Source organism: Epinephelus moara, chromosome 11 (assembly GCF_006386435.1).
Source record: "Epinephelus moara isolate mb chromosome 11, YSFRI_EMoa_1.0, whole genome shotgun sequence".
In the NCBI taxonomy this organism is placed as follows: domain Eukaryota; kingdom Metazoa; phylum Chordata; class Actinopteri; order Perciformes; family Serranidae; genus Epinephelus; species Epinephelus moara.
This window is the reverse complement of record NC_065516.1, coordinates 24,515,113-24,535,026: the sequence shown is the minus strand read 5'-3', so window position 1 is coordinate 24,535,026 and position 19,914 is coordinate 24,515,113. Positions and strand designations below refer to the sequence as shown.

Sequence of the window (19,914 nt, the reverse complement as noted above, 5' to 3'; positions counted from 1 at the left end):
TACTGATTTTTAAGTGGGACCTTTTTTAGGCAATTAAAATGCATTTTGTGACCAACCCCTCCAGAGCAGTAGATTGCTTATAGCTTACATGACAGACTCTAGCCTGCTTCTCCAAACTGGTCATTTGTCGAGTGACATCTACTGTTTGAGATAAACTGATCCCTTTAACCCATGCTGTAATCAGCTGCCTGTATGAAATCCTCCTGGCCTGTAGGTGGCGGTGTGGACAGTAATTCAAGGGCAGAGAAAAAAAGGAGGAAGATCCTGCGCATGCGCGTGTAAAGTATACGTCAGCTCTTCTCTAACCAAGCTGCCTGAAAGCTACGTGGCCCTCATTCTTCTGACTGTCTTCTCGTCTAACACGACCTCAGACACAGGTAAGATGACCGCTGTACTATTAAATATTATTTCATTTTTTGTTACATAAAGCCACCACAGTAACTGGCGTGAGAAGTTTTGTCTTTTATTGGTTTTATTTACTGAATTTCCAGCTAAACTAACGTTACGTCGACGTGATAGCTTTTCTTACGATAACGTTAGCTAGCAAGGAACTAACACAACTCACTTTAAAACATGTTTTTCGACAATAAGGACACATATATCTTTTTTATCTCTTAACATACGTGTTAATATTTGATGGAAGAATATAACATTTATAGTGTATTAACATTTATAACGTTATGGGAGCTGTGAAAGGTTCAGGCTGCTGAAGTCAACGTCAGCACTGAAAGCAATCAGAGCGTTAGCATTAATGTTGTGTTATCCTGTCTGCAGCTCTAACACCATGGATCAGGTAATGCAGTTTGTCGAGCCCAGCCGGCAGTTCGTCAAAGACTCCATCAGGCTCGTAAAGAGATGCACAAAACCCGACAGAAAAGGTAGGTTCATACTTACATCTGGCACAGTGTCTGTTGTGTTGGCAGCAGCGTCAACCTTCAGTCCAGCTGCCCAGAGCTGCTCGGCCAACACATTCAGGACCTAAAGAGCAGTATTATATCACAGTATTACAGTAATTTTCTTAAATAAGTTTATTTGACTTTTGTTAAATATGTTAACATCGATTATTTTGCCTCTTCCAGAATTTCAGAAGATTGCCATGGCCACAGCGATTGGGTTTGCCATCATGGGTTTCATCGGTTTCTTTGTTAAACTCATTCACATCCCCATCAACAACATCATTGTGTAAGTAGCACTATCACACAACAATTAACTTAAGTTAATTGTATCATACAGGTATTTTTACTGTAAATGGGTTAAGGAAATGTGTCAATATTGTTAATGACATCATTTAAGAGGAACATTGAACAGCTGATCCTAAAGAAAGGGGTTTGTCTTGATTAGATTTTGTTTGTATCCCTGCTGTCCAGGGAAGTGCCCTCTAAACATTTTATCTCAGTGTCTCAGTTATCTCTGTGACACTCTCAATTTAAATATAACATGCTTTGTGTTTTTGAAGTACTTGTAGTCTAACACTGATCTGAAAATAAAACTTTAAATCATTTAAATGCCACTTATTTACCAGAGCTGTAATAGGATCATGTCATTTAGTGAGATGATCCCAAAACGTTAGCATTTATTCAGCCTTGAATTGTGTATATTATAATACCTCAGCACTAATGTTTAACGTCAATTTCAGTTGTATTTATAAAGCCTGATATCACAAATCAATTTGCCTCAGGGGGCTTTACAGCATACGACATCCATCTGTCCTTAGGACTCTCACACTGGATAAGGAAATACTCACCCCCCAAAAAAACCTTTAATGTGGGAAAAACAGTAGAAACCTCAGGAAGAGCAATTGAGGAGGGATCCCTCTTCCAGGACAGACAGATGTGCGATAGATGTCATACAGAACAGATCAGCATGATAAATGTACAGAGATCCATATGACAAATGATATATTAAGAGAGAGACAGAGACAAAATTGATATATGACAGCATATGTATGTGACAATAATAATCATATGTGTATAATAACAGCAGAAGTATGACTAATAATAACAGCAGTCAGGTAGGACCACAGCAGCAGCACAACCACGACCCGTTATTTGAGGGAACCTGCGAGACAGTGGAGCAAAAGGCTCTGGAGAAAATTTACAGAACAAACTACTGTTAATTTTAGTTATAGTTGTCACCAAATGTTACATGATGTCAACAAGTGTCTTACTGTCCAATTTCTAGCATAAATGACAAGAAAGCACAGTAACTTCATAAAGACCAAATTCTATTCATCTCTATCTCATCTCTAGATTAGCATTAACTCATTCAAAGAACAAAAGTTATTTACCACATTACTTAATAGGCAATGATACAGTAATTTCTCTTTGGTTATACGTTACACAGTTAAAGGACCAGGGTGTAGGGTGATCTATCAGTAAAAGTGTAATATAATATTCAGAAAAAAAAATGTTCATTAGTTTATAATCACTTGAAACTAAGAATCGTTGTGTTGTTGTTAGCAGGTCTCCTTGCATGTCCATGTTTCTACAGTAGCCCAGAACAAACAAACCGAACACACTATCGAGAGGGCTTTTCATGTATTTATGTCACCCAAAGGCCACCACAGGTTCCTCTATACACTTGTAAAGACAGGGTTGAAGGGAGGGGTATTCAATTAGTTTAAGTCCTCACTGCTAGATGCCACTAAATTCCCACACACTGGTCCTTTAAGTACTGTAACTACGTTAAAGATGAAGGAGGAAAAAAGTCCATCACACCAATAGCATTAATTGTTTTATTTTTGTGCACAGTAGGATATAACATTCAAATACCATTCGTTTAGGTTGGCATCCTAAGAGTCAGAATATACAGTATCCTAAAGTGCAGAGGTTGAGTTGTCTGTTTTTGGAGGAAAATGTGGCACAATTCTATATCTATGTGGTGCATTGTATTTTGGAGAGTGTCTTTCTTAAGCAGTGATGACTTGCTTTGCTTGGTCATAGAAGTAAAAAAAATGTTTATATACCATTTTGCTTTCTCCAATCACTAACACTGCCTCTCTTGTTTTTCCATCCAGTGGTGGTTAAATCCTAGTCAAGAACAAACGACTTTCAATACCCGGGGACAGGACACGGCAGCAATATTGGATTGGTGTGATTGGGGGCTGAAGGATGACATTTTTACATTCTGTGCACGACATTTATATTTCAATGTGTAAATAAAACAAATGGAAACCCACAGACTGATTTCTCCTGTCTATTCAGGTAGCCGTGCTGCAACTACAGTTTGTAATGTATACAACTTTTCTGACTTTCAGAAACACAGTACTGCTGTCATCAAAAGGCACGTAGAATTTGCAACTTTCCATAGTACTTAACATGTATTATATTAATATGGTAGCTGTTCAGCAGAAAGTGGAATGTGAGCACTGATATCAAAGGCACATATTCTCGGCTGTGATACAAAGCAGATGCGTGCACACTTTTTTTTTAGGAGGATGTACTTTAGGTATAGTGATTGCTCTCTTAAATTCTGTGAGCTGCTGTCCTTTCAGTGTGTTTAAATGAAGGAATAAGGCTTGGATTTTGGTTGTATATGGTGCATATTCATATAAACTTTGAATTTAACCCTGCACAGTGAAAAAGTGAATTCAAGTGTTGCATAAAATCCGACGCGTGTTGAAAGAATGCAGTAAATGGCCTTGACAAAGATGGTACAACAAAAAAAAAAACGAGATCAGCTCTTTTGGTTAATTTGGAATTTTCGTATATATTCCAACAGAGCTGACCGTGTCTCGTTCATTATGTATCACACCACACTTCAGTGAGATTTTTGGCCATGTGTAATCATGCTGTCTGCATTTTCCTTCTTTTACATCACGCTGTATAAAACATAAAACTAGTGACTTTGCCATAGCTCAGCTGTAGAAAAGTATACTCATGCTCTGATTATTCAAATACTGCCTGAGAAGAAGAATCTCTGACATGTCACTCCCCATCCTTTCTGATGCCCATGCTCCAGAGTAGAGGCTGGTCCGTTGTCACGGTTACAGGCTTCCTGGGGTTTCCAGGGGCAACAGGTTCGTAGGTGTTGGAGGTGCTCACCAGCTTCCCAAACTGCAGGACCTGGTTATCTGGACAGAGAAGACATGCACATGATTAAATGCAGCAGCAGTAATAATGGGTGCCTGCTGAGTGATGTCGCACTTAATGGCTACTTTAAATAGTCTGATTAAATTATTCAACGGGTAAAAGTAGATAATTGGTTTTCAGTGTGACTGGTTATAATAGTGCATGCTGCCTTCTGTACTTTGTTATTCGATCATTAATAATGCAGCAGCGTGTCAAGGCCTTGTTAAAGAGGACGAGGTCCCGAGCAGTCGTGTCCCCGCGTGACCCCAAAGCAGGGGTGGTCCATATGACTTTGCTTTATGTCTGAGCAAAGAAATTCGGGACTAGCGAAGCGGCCCGAGGCCAAGCAGTTCAACGCCAAAACCACACATTCACAAAGGCTATTATGCTGAGGCCACTGAGCATACACCCACTTTACGGTTGCTGAAGTGCTAACAAGTCCTCTCAAAGAGAATCCTTCAGCTGCCACTAACAGGAAAGGTGACCACTGAGGTGTGTGAGTCATGTAAGGTCTTTTGATTGGCATTTAGCACTCAGCGTGTGAGGAAGAACTCCTCAAGGATACAGCCTTTATGACGGCGAGGTTTTGAATGAGAATTTTGATCCAGGTAGAATTTGTTGATGCACTTTTTAACCACATTATGAGCACAGAAATATTAAATATCCAGTCACTTTCAAGATCTGAAACCACATAAGCAGTTGGTAGGATACATGCTTTGATTTCACACACACATTTTTCCACGTGCTCTTTCTATCTGTCTCCAAAGAAACATAATCGGCACATTTTCAGTCTGACAAATTCAATAATTTACTTTCTATAAAGCTGAATTTGACTGTGTGAATGCTCCACAAGCTGAACTCAACCATTCAGACCTGAAAGGACAACTAGCCAACACTGACATCAAGTGGTCTAACCAGGAAACTTATCTGCACTGAAGGGGCATCTACTACCAGTGTGATACAATCAACGGTCATGAGAGCTTTGACCCTGACCATTCTTTGTTACATATAAGCTGCTGGACATGAACTCTAAATAACGTCACACATTAATGGCTGTGACTGCAGTAAATATTAGACATGACCCAGTGTGTTGTGAAGAATGTAGTCATGCAAAATAATGCATCTTTAAGGAGAATAACAAAACCACTGACCATGCCTCAACAGGCCCCAAATGGCAGAAATAGAAATTTGCGTGTCACTTTTCCCATTAACAGTTACATTTATTCACGCAACATTTGCTCTGAGGAAGCTGAGCTGACAAACACCCTGAGAGTGGAGCTGTTGGATCGTGTCTAATGGGAAAAGGGCGAACTCACCTCCAGAGATATACACCTGGGGCTCTCTATTATTCATTCGTTATTATCTGTCGCTATGTTTTTACAATCTCGCGGCAAATTAAATAGTAAAACATTCCTACCCCACAGGTCAGAAAAATTTGGGTTTATTGTGTTTGGGGATTTTTTTTGGTAATACCTCACAGAGAACACTAAAAGGTTTTTTTTTTAGCTCTAATTCAAAGGTGGTGTTTTTGTTTTTTGTGTGTGGAAAGCTTTGACCTGTTTATGTCTCAGCCCCGCCATAAACCAAGACACACAATAGCTTTTTTATTTTTAGAGTCTGAAGCAGTCTATTACTCAGCTCTCTTACCTCTGGCTGCCATAAGTATTGACTCTACTTCTTTAGCCATCTTTATCTGGTGCTGTTAATGGCACAAACCACAACTATAGGTGGTCCAGATGCGGTTTTGTCTCTATCATCAACCATCTCTGCCCCATTAATAACTCTATTTTACTCCCATAAAAGGGACCAGCCTTGTTATCTGCTCTGGAGGAGTGATCTTAAAGGCCAATTTGTAACTTCTCACACATTCAAACAGCATCACAGATAAAAGAGCATGCATTTACTGCCATGTTTGTTGCTGTACAGTCAAGATCAGCTAGGCAACATTATTCAGTAAAGTCACATCTATTATTTATGGTATGATTTATATGGATCCCCATTAGTCACTACCAAGGTAGCAGCTACGCTTCCTGGGGTCCACACAAGCAAACATTACATCATAGTGTGAAACAAATATATAAATAAAAACCCAAGGCAGAAAAAACAAAACAAAATACAAGAGGAAATCTACAAAATATTAATCAAAAAACAAAACAAAAAAACAATAAAATAATAAAAATAAAATAAAAATATGACAATAATAATAATAATCTTATCCTCTATTTTAAATCAGCTGCACTTATTACATGTGTAATATCTGATGGCAAACCATTCCATAATTTCATTCCTCTGAACATTACAGTATATTGCATTTGTTTTTGAAACAGGAAGTGAAAAACAATCTCTTGCAGCATGCCTAGTATCAATTTTATGGTCATTACTGCTATAAAAAATGATAGTAAAGGATATTTAGGGTTTTAGACAATAAAATAAATCTAAAAAAAAAAACAGAGCAGAGAAATAACCATCTATGGATATAATATCATATACTAAGAATATCAATGATGTTTTACAGTACAACATACTTAAAGGGACATTGTGTAACATTTTCAGTTGTTTACTGGCAAAAATTGATGTCTAAATAAATATGTCATCATCGGTGTATTATTACCTCCACCAACAATCTGACTTATTCTCGTAAAAGGAGAATTTCGGATTTGTTTACCTCCACCAACAATCTGACTTATTCTCGTAAAAGGAGAATTTCGGATTTGTTTATACATTGTGCGGGTAAGTCGTCTGGGGGGTTCCATAATGTTTCGCCATCTTAAGAATACCTACGCTAGCAAGGGACTTACAGCCCCGCCTTCGGCCTTTTTGTTGAGAGCCAGGCCAGAGCTGCGTGACTGAGAAGTCGGAGGAGAGGAGCAAGAGGCGCTTCACTACTACCCTTGCAAATTTGAAACAAAGTCCCGCTCTTTGAGCATAATGCAGGATCATGCATATGCAGCATCACGGGAGACGGAATCCTCATCGCCAAGAAAGCACAAAAGGGAATCAAAAAGGCAACGCGACCGGCAAATTAAAAAAAACAGGGCGAACATCGGGGTAGCCTTTTCCAGGTGGAAAGAGCTGCTGTAGGAGAAAGGTAATGAAATCACAGGCCAGTGCCGCTGTCAGCGGTGCAGTGATGCGAGGAGAGGGATGAAGTGTGTGAGGTTGAGCCACTTGTCAGTTGTCAAAAGACAAGACGTGATTGGTTTGTTTGGATTTACACCCACCCCAACAGTCCTACGTTGTAAACACAGCCAGCATGGTGAGGAGGGGGTTTGTCAACTCGCGTCGCGTGTGTCTGTGTAGGAGCCTGAATGAACACTCCATGGAGCATCGGATAAAATGGTTTCATCAATGTTATGATAGCTTTTTGGTACACAGTGGCTGCCGTTGTTGCAATACCCGTTTGAAACAGTGAGGCGCTGGAGTGCGCCATCTGTTTGAATGCAATATATGATTTCAGCATTAGATGGGAGAAATTCCTACACACTGTGGCTTTAAAGGAAACTCTTCACCAGTAAACTGATCATTTGTATATCATGTGGTCACTGTGTGTTACCTTGAATGCATGGAGAGACCCTTGTTTTTCTTCTATACCTACATGGTGGATAGAGAATCCAAAAACGGCTAACATAATTCATTAATTTAATTCATAGGTGACTTCATTTAACAACAGCAAAACTCTATCAAAGCATCTGTTTACTAACTCTCGCACAACTAATGCAGCATAATCCAAGTCTCATCTATGCAGTCGTATGCTCGGTGCTTCCCAAGCTGAAGTATTTTCGCTAAAACGCAGGGATTCAAAACACGAACAAACAGTCTCATACACAGCACAAACTCAGGCTTCGCTGCTTGTAGGTCTGAAGAGTTTTAAATTGCAATGTTTTAGCGAAAATGCAAGTGGTGTGAGAGTTAGCAGATGTTTTGATGTAGTTTTGCTGTTGTTACACGTAGACCCCAATGACTTCAGTTCATCAAGAATGCTCACCTGTTTTGGATTCTCCACTCACCCCGGTGGAATGCGAGAAAAACATGATTTTCATCATTAATTCAAGGTAAAAGACAGAAAGTCACTGATACACAAATGATCATCTTCTGGGTGAAGTATTACAGAACACTGGATGCCAAGGCAACAGTGGTGCATCATTAGTACAAAATATGTTAGACTAGTCCAAGTCTTTCGTGGGCTTTGTATATTCTGATAAAATAAAATGAAATTCTGTGTCTTACAAATACAGCTTTTCTCTACATGGAAGTACAGACTCTATTCTCTTGTGTAGAATAAGGAAACTAATTAATTATACAACCTGAATCAGCAAACGCTACGCCTCAAACATCATACAGTATATTTCACACTATTAACCCAAACCAACGCCAGATAATTGCATTGTTTCAACATCCTCCAGAAGAGACAAAATATAAAGAGCCTTAAAAAAAAAAAAAGAATTTATGAATATGCAAGAATAGTTTTGGTGCAATCACTTCACGCAAAGGCGAAAGTGAACACAAAGGAACAAAGACAGGAGAGAATGAAGCGAATCGTTTGTCCACAGGCGCCTGCATACACATCAAACAGGGACAAAAAAAATACTCTGCTTCAAAGACTGCCACACAAGCATGATATTAGACCAGCTTGACTCAGAACGAGGAGGAAAATAAGCTGTATGTGAAGTTAGGGTGCTTAATAATTGAGTGAACCCAGAGCCACAGTCACCACGCGGTGTGTGTATGAGAATAATGTCTGACTGTGTTAAAGTGCCGGCCTGAAGTTTTCTCTCTGCGGGGTAATGTGTTTCCACCGGGTTCATACCGGCAGAGCCACGAGGGCTGCCAAAGAGCTGCAAAAATACAGACAAGTAAAGGCAGATATTGTAGTATTTTGTGTTATGTGTGAGGGAGCGAGCGTACTTTTATAGCTCTCTTTGGGAGGATCAAAAAGTCCTCGTAGGTAAATGTCATGTTAAACAGATTTCTGTGTGGATTCTCTTCAAGCCACGAAACTCTATTTTCTCAATCACGTTCTTATTATGAGCAATATGCTCCTGTACACATGCAATGTTCTGCCAAAGTTTTTGCATAACAGATTTCTTTCTCTGCTCACTGGTTTGAACTTTATGATAAAACTTGTATTCCTGAAATTTTAACTTTGCTTATTCAGCCGTAGACATTCAATGTTGAAGAGACATTTTAGTGGCTTTAAAGAAGTACTTCATTGCCAGAAAGATGTTCTTTTCATAAAACTATTCTGTCTATGCAGTCGAACGATGTCATTACTTTGGAACTGGTGCTACATGACCAGAGAAAACAGAAAAAGGGCTGTGGCATTTGCTTTTGCTCAAAGAAGCCATTGAAGGCAAAGATGACAGCAATCGACAAATACAAGGAGTACCAGGAGAGGGTGTGGCTGACTGGGTGCACACAGCTTTCTACCATGCTGTTGCAGGCTCCTCTCCCCTTATGATTTATTAATTAAGTTAATTTATATCTGCTGTTTTTATTTCACTCAAGTTATTGTATGTACCCACTTAATTTTATGCTGCAAGAGTCAAGTTCCCCCAGTCATCCCCCAAGGGTCTAATAAAGCCTAGCCTAGATTTTCACCGCGATTTTGATGTCGCAGAGGATCTTGAGAGCCACCTTGGGTCGGCATGCTAGAAAACTGGAGAAGGCTGACACGACTGACAAAGAGCATCAGCCAATGAGAGGCGGGATACGTCCCACGTCAGCACGCAGGAGGACGGAAGAAATGTGAGGAGGACAAGCTGCAGGGTTGCCAGGTCTGCTTATTAGCCGTCTCCAAGTCTGGTGACGTCACTGCATTATCTGGGGCTCTGTCGGCGAGGGCTCAGTGGAGAAATCTTGTGATGTGCACACACAGGTCGTAACGCAGTTGGCGAGACTCCCGATGACAGAAACACACGTCGCCAGGTATGAACACTCAAAAGATTCCGATAGTCTTCGCGACGGGCTAGGCTTAATGGAAAGATATGTCTCTACAGGTAGAAAACCTAGAACTACCAGAATGCACTGCAGCGCACTGGACCAATAAATGCACTTGCTGGGCATTGACGTAATGCAAGTTTGTCCATTTTTGCACAGGAAACAATATAGTATCAAGCAGTTGTGAATTATAGTTTAAGAGTAACGTAAAATATGTTTGTGAAAATGTTTTAGGCAAGAAATTAACAGCACAAGTACGTTATTAATCACTAACAGACATATTGCGTGAAATAGTCCAGCTTCATCTTTTCTTCATCTCCCCTTTTCTGTCTCTGAACACAAATGTACTCTTTGGAGTGCGCTGTAGCACTCATCTCTGTCCTCAGTCCTCAGACGCACAAGTGTAATGCACACAGCTGCGGGTCGGGTGGTTGAAAATTAATATCTTGTTTGTCGTTCACTTTCTGCAGAGGTATGGCTGCCTGCACTTTAACACAGAAGGTTTATTTAATATTTGGCGTCTGGTGCTCCACCACCTTCAGACTTTTGGTTAGGCACTGATTCTGTCAATCTTCAGTCTCTCTGTGTACACGTCGCTGCAGTCTCATGCCCTATTATGGTGATTCGCAGGGCATTTATCTTTCGCTAATTAGGATCACCTCGCACGTGCTTTCAACTTACGAGGACAATGGGATTCATCATTATAAGAACACAGGCATGATCAACTCAGCCGTTTAAGACCTTGTCATGAATCTGACGTAGGCTTTTCTTGGGACCTTTCTTGAGAACAAACTAAAGAAAAACCATGGGACAATATTGGTGAAAGGAACCCATTGCATGCCCATGACCTTGAACCCATGAGACGACACTGGATTAAATACCGACATGACTGTATAAAGGATATTACTACATGGGCTTGGGAACACTTTGGAAAACCATTGACAGTAAAAACAGTTCGTCACCGCATCTACAAATGCAAGTTAATACCCTACCATGCAAGGTGAAAGTCATATATCAACAATATCTAGAAATGCCACCAATGGACTGAATCAAAAGCCCTTTTTAAATAGGAATTGTGCAAATTTGCAGGAAAGCCCAATCAGTCTTCTTTCAGCATTGGCAGTATAAAAACAAAATCGGGGAGTGCAGCAAAATGCCGCCTGCCTACTTTTGTTTATACAGAATGCGCCTTTTTCGGGGCAATGGGGGGCGTGAGCAAGTAACAAAACGTGTAGCTCAGCGTGTGACGTAAACAGTGATGTACTCCGAGGGAAGCCGCGGCTGGTCAGTCCTTCAGCGATTCTCTCATGAGTTGGCTCGTTCCTCACCATTCCTGTCATCTGATGGGGCATATTTGTCTGCGAGGACAAGGAGGGCGCGCAATTCTTTGTCTCCCCAGTTGCTAATTTTTACAGTGTCTTTCAGGTTTGTGTTTCCCTCTTGCTACTAGCTGCTCATTCCTGCTTTCAGCTGTTTCCTTTTAGTAGTGGCGTCATCAACAGCCCCTCCTGTTGCGGAAGGCCGCCTCGGTCAGTTTAAACTAAAAAGGTTCAGCCAATATGACTACCCTACGAGGCGGAAAATTAGGCACCTCGGATCCACTCGCCAATCCGGCTCTGTGTGTCCAAATGCTCGCAGCTTGCCGGCTCAACATTCGCCAAAAATCTGGCAGAGTAAAAGGGGCTACAGTGGCAAAGTGTGCTGTGGTCTGACAAGTCCACATTTCAAATTGTTTTTGGAAATCAAGGACGTCATGTTGTCCAGGCTAAAGAGGAAAAGGACCATCCAGATTGTCACCAGTTTAAAGTTCAAAAGCCAGCATCTGTGTTTGTATGGGGATGTGTTAGTGCCCATGGCATCATGGGTAACTTGCACATCTGTGAAGGCACTATGAATACTGAAAGGTACATACAGGTTTTGGAGCAACATATGCCCCATCCAGTCTTTTTCAGGTCATCACTAGTTATTCCAGCATGACAATTAGACACAGGCCTCATAGTAAAAGAGTGCAGGTACTGGACTGGCCTGGCTGCAGTCCAGACCTGTCTTCCACCGAAAATGTGAGGGACATTATGAAGCGCAAAATACAATAACAGTGACCCCAGGCTGCTGAGCAACTGAAGTCGTACATTGAGCAAGAACAGGAAAGATATTTACTTTCAAAACTAACAATTAGTGTCCTCAGTTCCCAAAGGCTTACTGAGTGTTGTTGAAAGAAAAGGTGATGTAACACAGTGGTAAGTTTACCAGTTTGAACATTAAACATAATGTCTTTGTGCTGTGTTCAAGTGAATATTAGTCGCAGGATTTGCAAATCATTGCACTGTGTTGTTATTTACATTACACACAATTTCCTAACTTTTTTGGTATCAGGGTTAAAGCTACAACTCGCTTCTTTAAAGACACCAATTCACCAGTGTGCCAAAAATATTAGGTTCCTCTTCAGGCTCCCAGGGCTCCAGCTATATTTTAATATGATTTCTACCTCAGCACCCTGTGATTATACTACAATCAGAGAGGAGAGAACATGTCAAAAAAATAAGGATATTTTCAGGTGTAAAAAGTGATGGCTGATGCAAGCAACCAAACTACCACCAGAGGCAGCAGAGCACCACAACAGGAAGCATTAGGAGTCGACAGCATGGCATAGTGGCACCTACATTTACAAACACACATTATCTCTTCTGGCTGTCTATTACACACACACATCCATTTACAAACATACACACACACGCTTAGAGGGGCACATACACACACACATACACACATATGCGCGTGCAAACTCTTTACCACACAAAAGGCTTTCAGATGGCTTCATTAGTAATCCCCTCCTCAAAGCTGATACCGATCAATAACGGCCCCCGTTGCAGAGGGGACCGAAATGAGCGTCGCACCCTCCAGTGATAACAATGGAGATGTTTGCTGCCTGTAATTGCATTTCCAGCGCCACAGCCGAAAGGGCCCGTCAGCTGTAAGTAGACCGTATTTACACAACAAATTACCCAGGAGAGAGGGTGGGCGAGGAGAGGAGAGACTCACAGGCACTCACACTGCAGTGGGCAGGTAGAGAGGGGAATTATGGGTGTTAGGGACCATTTTTGAAAGGGAGACAAGACTCTCGCTGCTCTATTTTTGCCTCTCAATGTTTTTTTGTAAACAGGTTCTCAAAAGACGTGTTAAAAGGTGCCCCATGAGGCATTTTTAAGCAGCGAAACATTACTGTCAAATTATCTGTGATATATCAGTGCGTCCACTGTAATCACAAACAGGGCCACGGTCAAGGAAACGGGGTCAATATAAAACTGCCATTTCTGTTAATGTTTTTAAAGCACCATATTTTCTGTAAAACCCAATTTATTTATTTTGCAAAGATCTTACTGGTCTGTGAACCTGCTCCACTTTGCTTTACCGTACAGGCTGCACATGTTTCCCGTCCAACTTTTGCTCATCCTCCTGCCAGTATCACTCTGAGCTCAAAGGAAATCACTGTCACTGTGTTTTTTTGCCATGAATTTCCTGGTCAGTGTGAAGATGAGTCAAAGCTGCCTATCACATTTTTTATGCTAATTTTAGTAACCACTTGTAACGAAGGGTGAAATTGCACATTGACAGGAATATGTGACACATCGCACCTTTAAATAGCACTGAGCTAGTCAGCGTGATCCCAAGTACTCCAACACAAACAGGCAGATCATTCTCCCTTCCCATTATATCTGAATGTGTTTAGCGTGAAACACGTGTCCCCCTTTTAACGCGACTTGTCATCGAGAGGCAAATTGAACTCATTCAGTCAGATCCTCCACTCCTTTAGACCAGCGTGCTATCAAATTTCATCACGCTTCGCAGTTCGAGAGAGAAAATCATTTTCTATAAATCATGTTTGTTCAATACTGAGCTGTCCAATTACTAAAATGAGGTGAATGTATGACTGTGTTTTGCACCAATTCTGCTGTTCTCTCGCTACCTTCAGAAAAACACTGTGCATCATTGCAATAAATTGACTGCGGGAATCCATACTTGCTCAAGGTAAGACAAGAGAGTAATAAGAGAAATATAACAGAGATATTTAATAGAGCCAAATGTAATCGACGGCCTGTTTCGCCTTGGATCCACCAAACTTGTGGGAGAATATACTCTATTTATTATAAGAATATTCATCTTTCAAAACCCTGACTGAATTATAAGCTCACAGTTGTCTGTGGTTTTGCAATGGATGAGGCAAAGACTTCAGTTAATGCACAATTTACAATATTCAGCCAAGTTATTTCCAACTTCACAGAGCACAAGGAAACATTTGTACTGGGTTTACTAGCTGAACCACTCAGATGCAAAACTACACGAGAGCCTCTTCGAGTTTTGTTTGCATAGTTCATTTAAATCCTTTGGAGTGTGAGCAATGATCACACTCCAAGAAAACACTAAAACTTAAGTGATATATAAAGTGTACAAGCACTTACAAATTCAGTTGTGGTTATAAACTAAAACCAACAATTAAAGGAGATTCTGAATATCACTGCTTTGAAAAATATGGCTGCTTATCAAGAAACCACGCACTGTTTATATTATATCAGCCTGTAATTTCAATACACTGTCCTTCATCTTCCCCTCCTGACAGTCTCCGTATATTTAAGGCTATTTATTGGCCATGACATGAGCCAAGGCGTGCACTAGCAGTGTTAGCACCATCTGCTGTGCAATGATAGCCGCTTCCATTAAATGTTTATGATGGCGCTGCTGGGTTCGGCTAAGAGTGTGAGGTGACAAACACTGCTCTGGCTTAAGTTGACCTTCAGATAAGAAAACTCGTCCCTGCTGGGAATGTGGTATCAGCCAGTCTGGAGACAAAGTGCAAACTGGCAGGAGAGGGAATTATATATTTTTATATATGTCTTTTTCTTGATGAAGGGGTCGAGATTAATTGATAGAGTTGATGTGTTTGTTGCTATCAGTACACTTTCATAAACAGGTCTCAGCTAATGCACGTTTGGTCCAAAATGCATGAATGTGTGCACTCCTCCTCTGCCTCCTTGCTTGTCTGCAGCTCCACTGGGGGTACTAGCAGCAGTTCACATCAGGCTGCTCTTCATTCCCCCTCTGCCCCCGTGTGTGATGTGCACAGCGCCAGAAATCTACAGATCCATAAATAAAACCATAAAACAGCAGTTTTCCCTCCCGCTGCCACACTGCACCGCTACAGAATACATACACTTTTCATTTCCCCTCTCTAGGACCTTGGTGAGTGGGAGCATAGGAGGAGAAAGGGAGGAAATGAGAGGGAAGAGAGTTAGGAGAGGGAAAGGAGAGGAAGAAGGGCAGAGGGTGGCGGCGTCATTATGTAAAAAGGTGTAGCAGAGGAAGAGAGGAGAGAGAGGGATATGAGAGGAAAAGCAAGACAGAGATAAAGGGAGAATAGATTAATTTCTTTAGACTGAATCCCCGAAAAAACAGAAACACTAGGCGAGACTGCGGATGGGAAAACATCGTCAGGGAAAGAAAAGAGATATGAGAAGAATAGGAGAAGGTCAGGGTCCGTGTTTGCATCTCAACAAACAGAAGTAAAAAGGAGAGATCTTACAGTAGAGATGTCTGCCTCTGGCAGGGACACTGGGTAAGACCTCACTGAACCAGGTTTGTCAGACACATCTATCTGTTCGACTACAAGATAAAGTACATTGCTTTACCTTTGAAAACAATCCTTTTCCAGTATTCAGAATGCCTCCTGAATACTGAAATCTCAGGCTGCACACGCTGCTAAAGGCTCAGGCTGCGAAACTTTAAAGGTCCTGTCAACATATTCTTAGATGTACAATTTCTAAATCTATATCAACATGTTTTCCTCTGCTGTGTTAGAAGTACAGAATGGGATCCAAATGTCTCATCTATTTTTCTTATATGTATGATGTGTGTTATTGCACAGTTTGACGAGACATCACAGCACAAAGCCTCACTTAAAACACAAGGAAAATCCCTGCTGCTTCAGTCAATAAAGAACGCATTAGCAAAGTATTCACCAAGCATGATTCTCTGTAAAGCAAAGAGTCCAGCAGGGAGTCTGTCTGCAACTATTTCCAGTTTTAGGAAAGTGAAGCGCTTGAAGTCCTTCTACGATGTTATCACATGTACTTGTAGATATTCTATCAGTGAGTATCGACTAATCAGGCTACATGCTACTCATACTGCATGCCTAAATCATCAGAGTACTGTATACCTGTATCCTTTCACTGTGTTTTTTCACATTCAGAGTGTAACTAAAAATATGGAACATGCAGCAAAGTCCTTATTAAAACACAATCTCATTTGCATGCCGATGTGTTTGTGAAGGCTTACATTTCATAAACAGCATGCTCTCATTAACAGTGAGGGCAAGCTTTCTAATCTTGCCCAAAGTTTACTTTTAATTAAGATTTCTCAATTGCTTCGGCTCTCTGTGAGACTTTGCCGCCGAAATCCATCTGTGTTCACGTGTTTGTTTTTTATCAAACTCAGCACCTGTTTGTGTTGGATTTGTGCGCGCGTGTCCACGCGTCTCATGTTGCACCGGCTCATGTGTGCGCTCACAGGCGCTGGTGCCTGGAAATATCTTGGGAGAATGAGTTAAGAAACCCCATCTGGTGGGTCATTTGAAGGTCCTTCACCATTCTGATGACATTTTAAAAAATTGTGTTTGGAATAGCATGTGAGAGAGTAGCTTTATCCATGGGTTTAGTGTAGCATTTTGAAAAGCTGGTGAGAGGGAAAAAAGTGCATGTGAAGACAAGACTGTATAGATGGAAATGTGTGTATGTGATGACATCTTCTATCACTGTGTCTAATTATAGATCATAATATACTACATTTCCTCTTTAAATTATCAGCTGTGACATGGACAGACTCAAATACTGTAATATTTAAAACAAATATGGACACATAACTATGTCATGTGCTATCACTAAAACCCTTTTCCCATCAATATTAGCCTGTGTATGCAGGTTTTTTAAACTCAGGAAAACCCATTAAAAAATAGGCGATAGAAGCAGGTATGTGGTATGTCACCTTCAATATTATTGACAGGCTGGAAAACAGTTAAGTAAACAGTAGAAAGCAGCACGAAGGCCAGTCAAAATGTTACTATGGTTATTTCTTTTTTATATTTCCTACTTGTTTAGCCTCTCTCTCAAACTTGGTGCCGACTAAATTTACCTTTACAGATACCTGTGACTACTGAGGAGCCATTTGTCCCGGGATTGAATGCCTATTGTAACCTTTTGCATAAAATAAAAAAGCCTGATGTTAGTGGGTGTCATGCTGAGTTCACACTACACAACATTTCTGTCTGTTCCAACAGCCACTATGTCAGATTAGGCACTTGTGGAGTCATAAAATTGTGCCATGACTTGGCTGACAGATACCACAGGCTACATGTTGGTCAATGACCATTCATCCCTGGTCGTCTTTCACGATGTGTGTGATGTCATCGGGTTCCTCTTGTCCTATTTTTATTATCATTACTATTATTTCAGTCACTGTGTCTGCTCATGTCCCAGCCAAAATGTTACTGTAGTAACGTAAAAAGCGCCACCAGATGGCAGGAGCTACATTTGAGTGAAACATGCATGCAAGTTACTGAATCCTCCACACCAAGTTCCTGCAAATGTTTCACTATAAAAGCCTGTTCAGACAATAATGGGATTCTCTGAACTGAAATGATAATAAAAAATAAAATACAAATAGAAAAATACAGAGTGTCTCTGCTGTTTCACGCCATCGTTTTTTTCTTTTTCACTTTGTGTGGTAGTCCCTAGAGGAAATATCAAAAAGGTTGGGGAGTTGTTAACAAACAGTGGTCCATGGCAGCACATCGTTCTGTGTTTCTATTGGTCAACAGACTTTCTGTCAGGCTGTCATGAGGCGTCCCGGCTGTGGCGTCGGTTGTCATCTACTATGAAACACAACACCAGATAAAACCATGGATTATCACATACCGTACGACACTCATTGCCGTTCACGATGCGAGCCGACACCGTATGTCACTACGTCGGGCTATACTTGGGCTGGTATCATTTAGTGTGAACCTGGTATTATCAGTTTTTTTCCCAGTGGGAAATGGGTTTAATAGCGCTTTAGGAAACACTCAGTACGTTTACATGGGCTACGGTTACATGATGGCTTCTCATTCGGAATGAAATAAATCTGAATGAAATCATTTGGAATTAAAGTTTTTCCAGGTAGTTTACATGGGAAATATTCATTCCGAATCAGGGTTTACACGGGAGATCAGTTTAATCGCCTTTATTCAGGTCTGCGTAAGGTTTGGGGCAGGAAAGGTTTCTGATTGGATAGGGGGATGGGTGGATGTTACGTGTTTACGTTTACCGGAAGAAAACACTGTAGTCCTCGCTCTGGATAACAAGATGCTTGACGACGCCGTTCTTAGTGCCTTTTTCGGGCTTGTTTTGCTTATATTCTTGAAGCAGCAGTACGACAACAACCTTGTTCTGCTAATGCTTCGTCTGTTGAGGAGGAGAAGACCTTTTAATCGGAATGAAAGGCCATTCCGATTAAAAGTGGTCTTTGTGCTTTTTGTGTGAATTAAAGCTTCACACATAGAGGCAAGCAACCATACACAAATACATGAATAAAGAAAGAACAAAGTGCAAAAATACAAAACAACTATATTCACTGTTCAATTTTTCTGGGCAAGAACACACAAGAACATTTATTTCCATCACCCTGATGGCATAGTTTTATAGTACACAGCAGTGCACACCTTGGCACGCTTGTGGCAGTCTCAGCCCGTGCTCAGATGGCTCTGAGTGCATCTTTATACTTTATATGATAAACACCTTTGTAAGAAATTGAATTATTCTGGTGTGATGAAAAGGAGAAGTTGGACTAAGTGGCAAATTATGGGCTAGTTTTATGTCTCAAGCTTGGAGAATTAGACAAACTAGACTAAATAACGCATTCATACAATATCAAATCAGTTTATCTGATCCACGTCAAGTAAGAAGGCATACTATTCATATTGTCTTATAATTTGTTGGTTTAAGACTAATGTAAATGGAAAAATTGTAGTCTGCCTTGTAAGCCAGTTTGGGCTAGGCATCTACTGACGCAAGATACACAGACCCCCCCAGTGTGAGTAGATTTTTATTGTTGGACATGGTTTAGTTTATCAAAATGTGACAATATTTTAGCACTGTTCTGTCATTTTGAGAATTCATCAGCAGTCAGGTAAAAGTCATTTGAAAATCTGCAGGGAAATCTCCTCATGGTTAGGGTTGCAGCGGTGCAGTGGTTTCATGGTATGAAAATTCATGATTATTATACCATGTACATGTGTTTACCTATGGTATATAATAATTATAATAACTAGTCCATACCCATTGGTAGCTTTGTCACCTTCTACCTATGCCAATCCTCAATGCCTATGTGCAGTTTCACATAGATTGACCACGTCAGTGAGTAGAAAAACGTCAGACAGAATGACACACTGACAGTTTCTGTGATTATGTACAGCATACAATACCATGACTTAGTCATACCAAAAATTAGAAATAAAACAACAACATTGGGCCACAGGGGGAGCCACAGCGATCGGTTGCATTCTAGCCATTTTTAAGCATTTTTCTGTTGTTATAGCGCCACCCAGCTGCCAATTAGAGTTAAATTTGTCCAGTCACCTTGAGGCGTCCTGTTCTACATATCTACCAAGTTTAGTAAAAATGGATGTGGCAGTTAGGCCTAGATAAGAAATTAGCTCTCTAGCGCCCCCATTTTGTTTGATGGGGTCAATAATGGAGGGGTCCCCTCAGATTATGTGTGGTCATATGCCTGCAAAGTTGCGTGGTGATCGGTGAAACCCTTGAGATGTTATGCACCTTTATGTGATGAGCCACGCCCTCCGCAATATTCATTGCCTTATAGA

General features: G+C 40.8%; 2 protein-coding genes across 4 annotated transcripts in view; one reads left to right on the top strand and one right to left on the bottom strand.

The window, feature by feature from the left end:
- Positions 1–224: 224 nt before the first annotated feature.
- Positions 225–3,177, top strand: sec61g (SEC61 translocon subunit gamma). Its single transcript, XM_050057265.1, has 4 exons — positions 225–377; positions 775–878; positions 1,080–1,182; positions 3,017–3,177. Exons 2-4 carry the CDS (start codon positions 785–787, stop codon positions 3,024–3,026), a joined length of 207 nt encoding a protein of 68 aa, XP_049913222.1. The 5' UTR covers positions 225–377; positions 775–784; the 3' UTR covers positions 3,027–3,177.
- tpk1 (thiamin pyrophosphokinase 1) overlaps positions 3,050–19,914 on the bottom strand; it is a 102,924-nt gene continuing 86,059 nt past the window's right edge. For all 3 annotated transcript variants that reach the window (XM_050057263.1, XM_050057264.1, XM_050057262.1), the window contains exon 9: positions 3,050–4,072. In XM_050057263.1, the coding sequence (XP_049913220.1) occupies positions 3,927–4,072 (146 nt within the window). In that variant the 3' untranslated portion in view covers positions 3,050–3,926. The remainder of the gene's footprint in view (positions 4,073–19,914) is intronic.

Coding starts and splice junctions, on each gene's coding strand:
- sec61g (XM_050057265.1), top strand. CDS start 785: ATGGATCAGGTAATGCAGTTTGTCGAGCCCAGCCGGCAGTTCGTCAAA. Junction 879..1,079: donor CACAAAACCCGACAGAAAAG/GTAGGTTCATAC, acceptor TGCCTCTTCCAG/AATTTCAGAAGATTGCCATG.